The sequence below is a fragment of the Colobus angolensis genome, unplaced genomic scaffold (assembly GCF_000951035.1).
Source record: "Colobus angolensis palliatus isolate OR3802 unplaced genomic scaffold, Cang.pa_1.0 Scaffold75, whole genome shotgun sequence".
Classification (NCBI taxonomy): domain Eukaryota; kingdom Metazoa; phylum Chordata; class Mammalia; order Primates; family Cercopithecidae; genus Colobus; species Colobus angolensis.
This window is the reverse complement of record NW_012121265.1, coordinates 2305171-2318230: the sequence shown is the minus strand read 5'-3', so window position 1 is coordinate 2318230 and position 13060 is coordinate 2305171. Positions and strand designations below refer to the sequence as shown.

General features: G+C 41.4%; 2 protein-coding genes across 2 annotated transcripts in view; one reads left to right on the top strand and one right to left on the bottom strand.

The window, feature by feature from the left end:
• The window catches only part of HSPA12A (heat shock 70kDa protein 12A), a 182054-nt gene extending 169519 nt beyond the window's left edge, over positions 1 to 12535 (bottom strand). Inside the window, exon 1 of the mRNA XM_011927809.1 lies at positions 12425 to 12535. The gene's annotated coding sequence lies outside the window, so the exon portion shown is untranslated. The remainder of the gene's footprint in view (positions 1 to 12424) is intronic.
• Positions 11505 to 13060, top strand: part of ENO4 (enolase family member 4) — a 32921-nt gene continuing 31365 nt past the window's right edge. Inside the window, exon 1 of the mRNA XM_011927811.1 lies at positions 11505 to 12071. Within this exon, the coding sequence (XP_011783201.1) occupies positions 11907 to 12071 (165 nt within the window). The 5' untranslated portion in view covers positions 11505 to 11906. The remainder of the gene's footprint in view (positions 12072 to 13060) is intronic.

The following is a 13060-nucleotide window of genomic DNA, read 5'->3' as shown; positions in this document are numbered from 1 at the left end:
GGTACAACTTCCACAGCTGAACATATGTGCAGTATTTTTTTTTCTTAGAATTTAGAGACTGGGGATTTTAGATTTTAAAATATTTTAATACTATCAGAAAATACATGATATCCAGCTAGGGCAATAACACATACTATACCAAAATACACTGTATATAATAAAAGGCATTTTCCTACCGATAATAAAAGGTATTTTTATTTACCTATTTAGTAAAAAGAATGCAAAAAAATTATTTAAATCTAAGCTCATTAAATAAACCGATTCTCGAATATGAAGAATCATGTTGACAGTCTTTTAATCAGGAATTTAAATGTGTTTCTATTTGCTCATACTGACGGGGTTTTTTTAAAAAAACTTTTTGTCTGTAAAGTGACACATATAATTAGATGTTTAATTTAATAACATAGAACTAAATAAAATACGAAACTAATAACCCCAAAAGTTCTGCCTGGGCTCTGAGTCCCTTAAGGAAAAACAAAGATTTATATACTGTGATGGGAAATAGATAGTAAGTGGCAAATTACGCCACACGACAATTTCTAGTAGCTTTGCCTATTTGATCGGTGGTCAAGGCAGAGGAAAGGGGGTTGAATTAAGCCCCTGCATCCAAGAGGAGAACACCTTGGACTACTGAGGCTGGAAACAGAAACGCCATTCGTACAGAGAAGCACAGCAAGCCAGGGTGTGATGGGAAGGCCTGGGAGGTGGCACTCTGCGTGGGAGGGAGGTGGGGGTGGCGGGCCTGCTGCTGGTCCTCAGGCTGAGTGTCCTCTGCATGAACTCCCAGAGTGAGAGCGTGTGTGGACAGTTTTAACACCATTTCACCATATTTCTGGAGGGGGAAAAAAACAGAACATTTGAAGTGGAGAAAAACAAGCCAAACAAACACATCATCAGTGGAATGAATGTCAAATCTGACAGCAGCCACAGGAGTGGTTTCACTTCTGCATGCCCCTTTTTGATTTATTCGTACATGATGCAAAAAGTCTGCCTAGAATTCCAAAGTTCAGAGGCAAAAAAATTATGCTTTACATCTTATTCTTCACATGGATCTCCACTGCACATTTTAAACCATCCGACTTCACAAGGTACAATTTAACCTTTAGTTAAGTTTGTCTTAACTTCATATAAGAGAGGGTTTGTAAAGATGCTGGGGCTTGCATTCCAAAACTAAAAGACTGCATTTTTTTAAATGTTGCCTTATTCCTCTGTCAAGGCACAGCCGGTTAAATGCACAGAGAGATGAGAATTATAACCGGGGCTGAAATGTGATTGTTCTGAGCAGTAACTGCTAAATTCTTCATAATTCAGTTTTCTCAACTTCTTTCTGTATTGAGAGCCACACGCACTTCAACCTGAGCACCTTAGGTGCTTAGTAAATCCATGTGTTTACATTTGTCAATACGTATTTCATCCACGAAAAGTTAACACACAGAAGTGTAAAGGTCCTTTATACTTTAATAAAAAGTTAACAGTCAGGCCAGCGGGTAACAGGGCCTGTTGAAATGTTTGTATTCAATACAGAAGGTGAACATACTTTCACAGTTGGAAAATGATATCAATCTGAACTTTGTTTTATAGCTCCTGAATTAATATAGAACTACTGGCTAAGGAAAGAAACAGATTAGTATGCACAAGATCATTCTAAAGGAACATTTCAACCGCAGTGTTTAGGATCAAGTCGGACATGACTGAAGCTACACGAGCACAGCCTTCACTCCCCTCCCCCACGAAGAGCCTGGCTCTACTGTGCCGTTTCCTACAATCTTCTTAGAATTACGTGCTGCAAAGTTTCCTCAAAAGTCACAAAGCACTAAGTAGCCAAAGGAGTCTTCCCATACCCTTGTTTTTCTCAGTTTGACAGGGATCACAGCTCCATTCCTCCAATAGTATCCATCCAAAGTCACAGCTTATTTAAAAATACCCCATTGAAAGAGATGAACTTTAGTAATCAACACAAGTATGACTGATTCCAAAGGACTTCGTAGATGCCTACTGTAAAAAAAAAAACAAAACAAAACCCTAAAATCTCACCGACACATTTTGTCAAAAATAGATGAGACAGGACGGCATGATGTGTATAATCTTAAAGTCTCAATTTGGAAGCAAGGTGGGTCTATCATAAACATAGTAATCATATGGACTGATCCCGATGTGGCGGCTGAGCCTTATCCCCAGAGGGTTACAGATGTGTGTGCAACGTTTGATGTACCAGCCAGGGTCTAGTTTTGTGCCAAGAAGGTTAGTGCCTTTTTTTTTTTTCTTTAGTATTGGGGCTTGAAAGAATGTGAAAAGTCCAAGGCATGCCCCTAGTGAACTGGGGTTGAACTCAAGACAGCATACATATGGACGGGAAAGTCAGTTCTTTTTAGTTAAAAACAAAACACACGGTGATTTTTTGTTGTTGTTGTTCTCATATAATATATAACATTTGGAGATAAAGTCTCTTGCAAATATAAATTAAAAAGAGTTCCTGTTTTGAGTTCATTTTGACTGCATATCCTGTTTTGCAGATTTATAATTATCTCTGAAAAAGACAACTAATTTTCCAACATTCGGTTTACAAGAAGTATACAAAAATTACTAATTGAACAGATAATTTTTTTCTTGCAGTTATTAATTTCTCGGTTTAGAATTCAAAATGGCTGTGTTTTCAGTAAACTAATAAATGATGATACACAGGAAAACATTCATTCTAAAGCTATACATTGATAAATATACATTTTATTTATTTCAAATATTCTTTAAAATAAAAGTTATAGCCCTTTGTTTTTACCCTAAAAAAAAGTCTTTGATTTTGTATTTGATTCTGTATTCTCAAAATCAGCACAGAAACTGTATTTTTCCTATCAGCTTAGCTACAAAAAAAAGAAAGCATTTATGATTAGGCAACCAAAGTTCAGTTAATAGGATCCACAGTTAATAGGAATCTCAACAAGTGTTGGCTGAGAATAATTTTACATCAAACAGAAATTTGGCACTAGTTCCCTCAAACAGGAACTCTGCTTTTAACATGTTAGAGGCAGGAAAATTCTTTAGGAGGTACAGAGATCTAAGCTGAATTCAGATGGAATTCCTGCCTTGTGAGTGTGTTTCACTATCTTCTCCATTTTCAAGTTTCCCGAAAGTTTGTAAGACTACAGTACAAATATTTGGTTGTGACCTTTGGGAAGGATGACTACCTAGGATTGCTCAGTGATGTTTTAAATCAATCAGTTGTTCATAGATCAACTCCAACTTTTACAACAGTCTAACAGTAGCTGTTGAACAAGTGCAGCTCCCTCAGGGCACTTTGATAGCTCCAGTAAGGGCAGTGGAACAGAGTGAAGCCTGAGTTACTCACGCTGCTTTCCGTGGCCGTATCTCTAGGCACACACACATACACACAAATGAGGATGAGGGCAGACAGCCAGACACTTCTAATCCATACCTCACTTTTGCCTCAATTATTTATTTCAAGTGAAAGTAATTTCATACAACATTCTCCTAATACACACAACTCTTTATTCCATTCTGAGTACAACTGTATGTTAGATACTCCCGCACTTTCCTATTCTTTCCTATCCCCCAACTGTAGCAGTTAAAATTGTAGCTCAGGCCAAAGACAAACATCATTAATAACATAATAAAAGCATTTCCATTTTAGAAATCATATTTCAGTCTTTGATCTTTACTAAACTTTTCTCCTTTAAGTATTAATAGAAACGTTTTTCTAACAAACAGATGCTGATCGTCGGCAGTTTTATCTCTGTAATATATACCTAAGGTGTTGAATGCACAGTCACGAAATATAATAATTATATTATTTAATTAAAAACAGGATTAATCATACATTATCCCTTGTCAGCATTCAACACAATTCAATGTATTTTTTAACATCTGGTATAGAAATTTAACATATTTGAGATTCATTCACATACATCACCTTAAATAATTTTTGAAGTACATAGGGCTTCAATTGTAATAATTTATAGATGTTTGTCATATACACAAGAGAAGCAGTTAAATCAATACTGATAAATTTGCCTAAAATGATTTTATTTGCTAAGAAAATACTGAGAATTTACTCCTCCAAAATACAGTTCTTTGAAAAACAGTTCTCATTCTTCATTTGTGACTGCTATTTTTTTTTTAATACTCAAAGAACTGTGGTTCTAAAACTTCCTTGGGACAAAATAGCTGCCAACTCTAAAAGACAAAATTATGGCAGAAAAAGAGAAAACACCACCATAATGACAAAAAAAAAAATCTACACTTTGCCAATAATTAATGTAAAGTCAAGTGCTAAGTCGACAACTTAATTTTTTTAATTCCCCAAATAATTTTTGAAGGTTTAACATTACCATAAGATTCATAACCAGGCCTGTAGAAATCATCAGTTATAAGGCAGAGGCAGTCTTTTGATTTTGCTAACGATGAACAGATACTTCCTCTTAAGCAGATTAACTTAAAGTACGTTTTCAAGGAAGCTAAAATCCCCTTCAATCGGGTTCTCAAATTTAATTACAAAAGTCAAACAATTTATTAATACTCATTCAACTGCAGCCACAAAACAGGCACAGAACTCTCAGGGGCCAGGAAACAAATCCAATCGATATTTACAAGAGTCACAGAGAAAACATTTTTTTGCCATAACTTGATAAAACATCTAACTGGTCCTCTTAACTAGCATTCTTCCTCTCTCTTCTTTGCTGCCCCCTATGTGGAAAATACATTTAACATTTTCTTCACTCACAATAAGTACAATCATACTGTTTATTTTGCTATTTTTATATTAATAAAAGAAGTACAAATTAGAAAACCTGGCCTTTTAAAGGTATTTTATATGTATTCCTTTTGCTTTATTAGCCCTGTAGATACGTTACAAAAATACCTTTAGGCTGTAGCTACTTTTATAAAGTTAAAAAAATTATCTATTTAAAAATGGCAAAAGAGCTTGCTTAAAGAGTTTTGCTTGTTTGTTTGTCTGTTTGTTTGTTTTTGAGATGGAGTCTTGCTCTGTCGCCCAGGCACGATCTTGGCTCACTACAACCTCTGCCTCCCGAGTTCAAGCGATTCTCCTGCCTCAGCCTCCCAAGTAGCTGGGATTACAGGCACCTGCCACTGCGCCCTGCTAATCTTTGTGTTTTTAATAAAGTCAGGGTTTCACCATCTTGTCCAGGCTGGTCTCAAACTCCTGACCTCGTGATCAACCTGCCTCAACCTCCCAAAGTGCTGAGATTACAGGTGTGAGCCACCGCGCCCAGCCAGAGTTTCTTTGCTCTATCTTTTCCTTTTCTCTTTACTATATGAACTCACTGAATAATTGCCCTACTTCCAATTTCATTCTGCCCATATAGAAATTGTGTGTCTATTCCCTGAAAAATACTAATTAAACTGCCAGAGGTAGCATCTCCAACAGTATATTTTGGTCTTCAATGTCAAAGGCCTCTGAACAAATGACTGGAAGGCTCAATCTAAAATAGCCTTTGTCAGGATGCTAGCTTTGAACACTCACATTATGACTATGGCTCCTGCTTTCTATTTATCTGGGAAGCAAGAGAGAAACAATACAACTTTACAATCTTGCACAAATGCTAAAGGCTAAATTAAAAGTGATAGATCACCAGGAGGCATAATCACCTCAAGAGCTCACTGATACTGTTTTTAAAAGGGGCTCCCTTTTAATTCAGTTCAGTCTGGATTCCAGTGTAAAGTTAAATAAAGGTTTTCAGACAAATACTGCAAAACTGCTAAAATACTACATTTTCCTTTTCCTTCATCTCCTTGGTCATGACACCACCATTTACTATGTGTTAGCCACAGCAGAAGGAATTTCACATGGATTTTTAAATGTCATTTCCCAGCAATACTATGAAATTAAAAATATTAGTCAGTGAGGAAATGGGCTCAGAAAGGTCAAGTAATTTGTAAAAGGTCACACAAGTGGGAACTGGAAGAACCAGGGTTTGAACTCAGGAGCTTGATTTCCTAGGCCTTGTTGGCTTCATTCATCAACAGATCATTCCTGGGGGAAGCCTTCGTCATTCTCTTTCTGACCTAATCCATGGAGAAATCTTTTGGAGCAGTGGTTTGCAACTTTGGCTGCATATTAATTATCATATATTTTTAAAATATATACGCATGGGCCCCACCCTCTGGAGATTCCAATTTAATAGGTCTGGGATAGGGCCCAATCATCAGTATCATTCAATACTGTAGCAATGATTAAAATAAACAATACGTCTCTGCGTGGTGTTTAAATTCTAATGGTGCTTAGATTCTAGTAGAAGTCAATGGAATCTCCAGGTGATTCTAATGTATGGCTCAGCCTGAGAACCAATGATTAAGACACCACCTACTGGGAGTTCTTTCTTCAAGACCTCCAAGTAAGCAACTCAACTGGCTCCTCCAAAGAGGATGGACAAGAGTCTAGTAACAGCTAGCATAAGACAGTGGAACCTGAGAGAGTTCCAGCTGTGAGAGGCAGTGGACCACAACAGGAAATATATGGGCACTGGTGTCAGCTAGACCTGGACTCAAATTCCATCTCCTCTATTTATTAACTGTGTGACCTTGGGTCAATCACTTACCTTTGGTGGCTGTTCTGCAGATTCAATGAAATGATGTAAGTAAACCTCCAGGCATATAAAAATGCCCAATCAAAGGTAGTTGCAACTGTTGTTTTGGCTGGTTTTGTTTACTATTACTATTTTGTTTACTATTTTATTACTATTATAGTGGTAATGACTACTGCCAGCAGACATCAATAAAGAAAAAAACAAATTTTAAAGGCCTCCCCCATTTATTAGCCAAATATTTCCTACTTTTATTACTTACCATTTAATTTACAGCTATTTATATTTGCAATTAGCTTGGTAATCATATTTCTTACTCATGACAACTGGGTGAGGATGGTTAACATCATGATTCCCATTTTCTAGGTGAGGAATCTTATTTATTTACTATGCCAGATGACTGAGTAAAGATACTTAATATTATTATTCCCATTTTCTAGATGAGGAAAAGGCAACATCTTCCATTTACTGTCTGTAGTTTCCATGATCCTATGACTAAAGGCACCTGCAGTCATGTTCATTAGTTCCCTATGAAAAATGATATTCAACATAGATGTCAAGTGTAGGAAAGAAGAATTAACAAGCACTTGATAGCAACCCCAAAATAACATCTAAATAATCACTCATGAACATCAAAGTCACGGCAAACAAGTTCCAATTTAAATAAAGGTGTTAGGCAGGATTAGGGAAAAATGAACAAATACGTCTTCTTTATCCACCTTCATTCAGGGAAATGTCTGACGTAGCTTAGAAATTCTTTCTGAAACGCAGACTGAAGAATTGTTAACTTCCTCTATGAAGGGTCTTCAGTTAGCAGGTTGCAAAAGATTGCGTCCTGATATTTTATCTTAAATTAGGGCTACAAAGTAGGAGAGATCCAAGATGGAAAGACCCAGTTCAGGGGTTCTCTAAAAAGGCCACCAGGAAGCCCGTGGGCTCTGTGCAAGGGCCCATCACTCCAAAGACACCAAATACTCTCCCAACACTGAATAATGGCTTGCCCATAAATGTATCCCTTTTCATATGCATGAAATTTCCATGAATAAAAATATAAATGCCTCTAGAAACACTGCTGAATTTACAGTTATTATATATAACTACTATTGCATTGCAGAGAGGGGCTGAATTTTGTTATTGTTGCTAAAAGGAGACTTCATAATCGAAAAGCTTAGGAAACTCTCCCCCAGTCCAAACATCTCTTTTTACTGACGTAGATGGATCTTAGGGGCAGCTGGGACTCCAACCTAGGTTTTTTCATTCCCAGACAAATGTTTCTTGTCGCACACCATACACGCTTTCCAGTGCAGTTACAGACTCATGGGACGTTAACAGTCATGACTATATCCTCTCTCTAATATCATTTCCTCTTTCTAAAGCAGGAGAGTACAGTCCTACCCTCTCTCCGTGGATATGTTCCAGGAACTTTCTAAATCTCCTGAGCCTCTTCTTTCCCCTTTCTTCCCTCCCATCCTCAGTTAGGTAAGTTTAGGGTTAGCAATACAATCAAGCTCAGATGCTCTGGAAGTGCCCTTTGACATTCAGTCTCAATATGAAATGGAAATACAACCACCGAGGCACTAAAACAAAGAATGTGTAAAGTATGTATAAAATCTGCATATATATGAGTGTATTTGTAGCTAAAACCCCACAAATATTTCCTAATATCTATGAAAAATAAAAAAGTGGAATACTCATGAATAATCATTTTATTTACCTGGATCTGTCAATACCAATTGGCTGTTAATAAACCCCTTGCACACCGACTTGTCAAAATGCTTTCACATTTATGATTTCACTTTCTCCTGATGACTCACTCTGATGTAAGTGCTGCTGGAGTGTCACTGGAACTGAAATTCCATGAAGAGAAGGAATTTATTTTATTCACTGTTCTTACTCCAGTGCCTAGAATAGCGTCTGGCACGTGGTGGGCATTCAATATTTGGTGACTGAGTGAATGACAGAAGCTGACCAGGATGGTAGTTTCTATTTGTTGATTGATTTTTTGACTTCTTCTTTGAGAAAATTAAATGAGTCTATAGGGGAATAATTGAGTTCCTAAAAATTTATTCTTAAAGTCTTCATCCTCTTGTAACTTTAAACATTCTTTCCTCAAATATTATTAATGTAATTTTTCTTTTCTTTTCTTTTCTTTCTTGAGATGGAGTCTCGCCCTGTCACTCAGGCTGGAGTGCAGTGGCACAATCTCGGCTCACTGCAGCCTCCGACTCCCAGGTTCAAGCAATTCTCCTGCCTCAGCCTCCTGAGTAGATGGGACTACAGGCACGTGCTGCCATGCCTGGCTAATTTTTGTATTTTTAGTAGAGACGGGTTTTCACCATGTTGGCCAAGATAGTCTTGATCTCCTGACCTCGTGATCTGCCCGCCTCGGCCTCCCAAAGGGCTGCGATTACAGGCGTGAGGCCACCACGCCCAGCCTTGTTAATGTAATTTTTCAAGGTTATATAAAGTAATTCATTCATTACGGGAAAATCAGATACTATCAATATATGGAAAGATGAAAATAAAAGGTCCTGGTGATCCCATCACCTTGGAAAAACACAATTAACATGTTGATGTGTATCTTTTCAGACTTTTTTCTATGCAGTTCTACAAACACAAACACATACATATGAAACGTTCCCAAAGGTCTCTGCCCTAGACTTTGTGATTTTGCTTTTTCCTTCTTCTCTAAACCCTTTTTCCTGACGTAGCTCCTTGCCTTCCTTTTATGTCCTAAATCTATTCCTTCCCCAATATTTAGGTCCTATTTCAAAACGATTTTTCCCCCTTTGCCCTCTAAAGGATTTGTCTGTTCTTACAACCTTGAACTCTATGCGGATATTTTCTATCGGATCTTCAGTCCTCCCTTTTCTCTGGGATACCAGTGCTACTCAAGCGCTACACATCTAACGCCCAATGCATCACGTTGCCTCCATCAAAACCAGATGATGCACTGATCCTATTCCCCTTAACTACCACAGAATTCTACAAGGTATCTTTAATAGCCATCTTTGCTTCCCCAACCCCACCACATCCAACTAGTGAAAGCCTTTTACATCCCTCCTTCCTATTTTCTCTCACTCATCAATTCCCACGGTTGCCATCAGTGTTTGGCCCCTTGCACATATACTATTTTCTGCCTCTGTCTCGTTTTCTGTATAACAAAAACCCATCAACGCTACCCACTGCTTCAAGTTAACTTCCTAAAATCCCACTTATTTCTTGCCCTTCCTATATTCAGAAATTTGTGGTTGCTTTCTTCTCTTACAAAATGGGATTCCAGCCTCTTCATAATCTCACCTCAAACTACTTTTCCACCCTATTTCTCATTATTCCTGAAAAGAAACCCTTTGCTCCAGTCAGGTTGGTGTACTCATTATTCACCCACCTCCAAAACATCTGATTGTGAGTTAAGTACTTATTAACCGTTTATTATGTGTAAAACCCATTCAATCATTCAACAAATATTTACTGAGCAGTTATTCCATCAGGTAATGTAATAATCCTGCAGACACAGTGGTGAACAAGACAGATCAAGTCGCTGTCCTCCTGGAACTGAGGCAAAAGGGTAATGGGGTCTTAAGACATGGTGGTCCCAGCCCAGGATACTTGCAATCTTCCATTGAAATGTCAAATGAATCAAGACATCCCTGAGGGCTGAACTTTGCGGTCCAGGCTGCAAATGGGGAAAGACTTCAGAAGGAAGGGCTGGCTGGAGTGAGAGCTGGATTGTGGACATGGCTTCTCTGATGTGGGACTCAACCCGGGCACTCAAGGATGAGCACAGGAGAGAAGCAGATGCCTTCCTTCCAGGGGTATATGAGGAAAGGCAAAAAGGTGGAGTGGAAACAACAGCAATAGTGTCAGCTTATTTTGCACAAGGGTTCACTCAACACCTATTCAACAGAGCACATCCTCTGCCCTTGCAGGGCCCCAGGCTCCGTGGTGGATGCGAAGGTAACACAGACTCAGATTCTACCGTCAGGGGATTTCCATCTAGCAAGGAGAAAAGGCAGGTTCATGATGGTCTATCACACACAGACAGTGAGACGTTCCATAGAGAGCACAGAAAGCACAGAGAACACGGAGGAAGTCTGGAAGGTGCACGTTTGGGTTTGTATTAACAGTACTTATAGCATCACATTTTTATGCAGCTGCACCCACACGTGAATGTATTGAAAATAACTGTGTTTCAAAGTGCTTTCTCACTCACTTCCTCGTTTTGTACTAAGTGACCTGGGAATCAGGCAGAGTAGGTAAGATGATGTTTTCCAGAGGGGGCAAAGTGTGGCACAGATCTTGTAACTGATCTGCTTGGGTAGGGAACATAAACAGGCTCGAGTAGAACAAGAACACCCTGTCCGTCGCCGCCCACTCCTGCAGCAGAGGAAGTATCTAGAACTGAGGACGCACACTAAGTTCTGTAATCGCATGACACCTGGCAGGTACAATGAAGCCAGGAAGGCACTTCGGACTGAAAAGGGCAGGGCGTAGACAGCATTCTGGAGAGGGAACGTGAGCCAAGGCCATTCCCCCATTTCCGTTTTACCTCCCCAAGTCCTGCCTGAATCATTCCCCACCCTTAGATCTGCCCAAACCACAACCATCCCTTAGGGTTCGCCCCAAATAGTTTCAACCCACACTGGTTTTTTTCATTCCATTGATTTCACCCCTACTAATATCCCAGGGAAGGGCGAGTGGCCGTTTCTCTCCTGGACATCATAGCAGGCCCAGCCAGCACACGGCTCGGCTCAGAGCCGGTAGTTAATAAACATGAGCCGAATGAAAGAATTCCTGAGATCGCCACAGCTCAGTAAGGATGCCCTGAGCCCCTACATCCCTCCCCCAACAGAGTGGGCCTGCCTGGCACGGGCGGCCTTAGCAACCCGGAGGAGCTCACTAACCGCGGAAAGCACAGGGACACGTGGGGAGAGCGGGATGGCCCAAGACGCTGGGCCACTGGTAGCCGAGCGCACGACCCCAGCTGGAAGTCGGAGCTAAGGTTGCAGCGCTCCGGCAAAACGAGCTAGATGAGGTCGTTAAAAGATTTCCCCCTCTGGAAAATCGCCAGGGAAAAGTGGTGAAAAAGGAAGCCGGGAGGGCCCTAGTCTCAGGAGTCTATGAGGAGCCCAACCCCCGGACCTAATCCCGCAGGAAGAAGAGCGAGGTGAGCTAACGCACAAGCCATTCTAGCTCCAAGGAAAGGGAGCGGCTTTTGCCGCAGGAAGAACCTAGGTCTGGAAGCCTCGCGATATCTGGGGGGTCGGGATCACGTTGCGTTGCCTAGCGACAGCAAGGACGCTCGTGGGACCCCCGGCTAAACCCCGCTGTAGCCTTAAATCTCCTACCATGGGGGAAGAAGGCGGCGGCCGCAGCTGTGGGACCACTAGGGAGCTGCAGAAGCTGAAGCAGCAGGCGATGGAGTACTACCGGGAGAACGACGTTCCGCGCAGGCTGGAAGAGCTGCTCAACTCCACCTTCTACCTCCAGCCTGCCGACGTCTACGGGCACCTGGTAGGGACCTGGGACAAGCGCTCTCCTCCCGCCAACCTCGCTCCCCCCTACCCGCGCTGCGGCAACGCCTTGCGCCTGCGCCTCAGAATCTAGCATGCGTGCAGCCGGGGCTGTGGTCTTGCGTGTGCGGAGGAGACTCTGGGAGGGAAGGAGCGGGAAGGACACCGGGGGGTGAAGGGATCTCCGCAGAGAAAGTCGTGGAAAGGAGGCAGCTGGCGGAAAGAGGGCTCTAGGCGGATCTGAGCTGCAGCGACAGCCCAGGGCCTGGCAGGCTTCCTCGCTATCTAAGGGGCCTCTCCGTTTGTGGGCCGGCCCACCACCCATGCCTACCAGTTGTCATTTTTAACACAGACCTTAAAGCCTTCAGCTCAGCTTACCGACCTTGAGCAGCTCCTCTTTGACCACAGGATGAACACAAGTTTGCTACAACTTGGCCTCAGCCTATTCTGGGGCCTCATCCTACTGGCTCCCCTGCCGGGATGCCCATTAATATCTGACCAGCCCCGCCCTGAACTCCAAAATTCAGACCAAATCCTTGCCCACGTGGCCCTGGACCAACTCTCCTTTAGAGTTCCTACAGCATTTCCTTCGTGTATTGTAGTCCCTTGAGGCAGCCTCCCTAGACAGCCTGTGAGCCCCTGCTGGGCTGGGGGCCTTTTCTTATCACCTTCCGGGTCTCTGCCCAGCCGTGAGATCTGGCACATAGCTTAGCGTTAAGCAGTGAGCAGTTGAAGCAGACGTTTTCTGCCCTCCAGATCTGTAAGTAGTAAGGAAGGCAGTGTGTTTGGGGCCCCTAGGTGTTTGCACTCTGGCAAGGGAAAGCAAGGAGGCAATGTGAACACCAAGCAGAATGAGTCCTATGAAGAAACAGATGTGCTGTCAGGGTGCAAAACCACGTCGTGTTGAGGCAGATGATATAAAGGATGTTCTGCGAATGACTTTTTCCCACTCATGGCCTATACTATCAAAGGGGACGGGTGTGGGGTTTA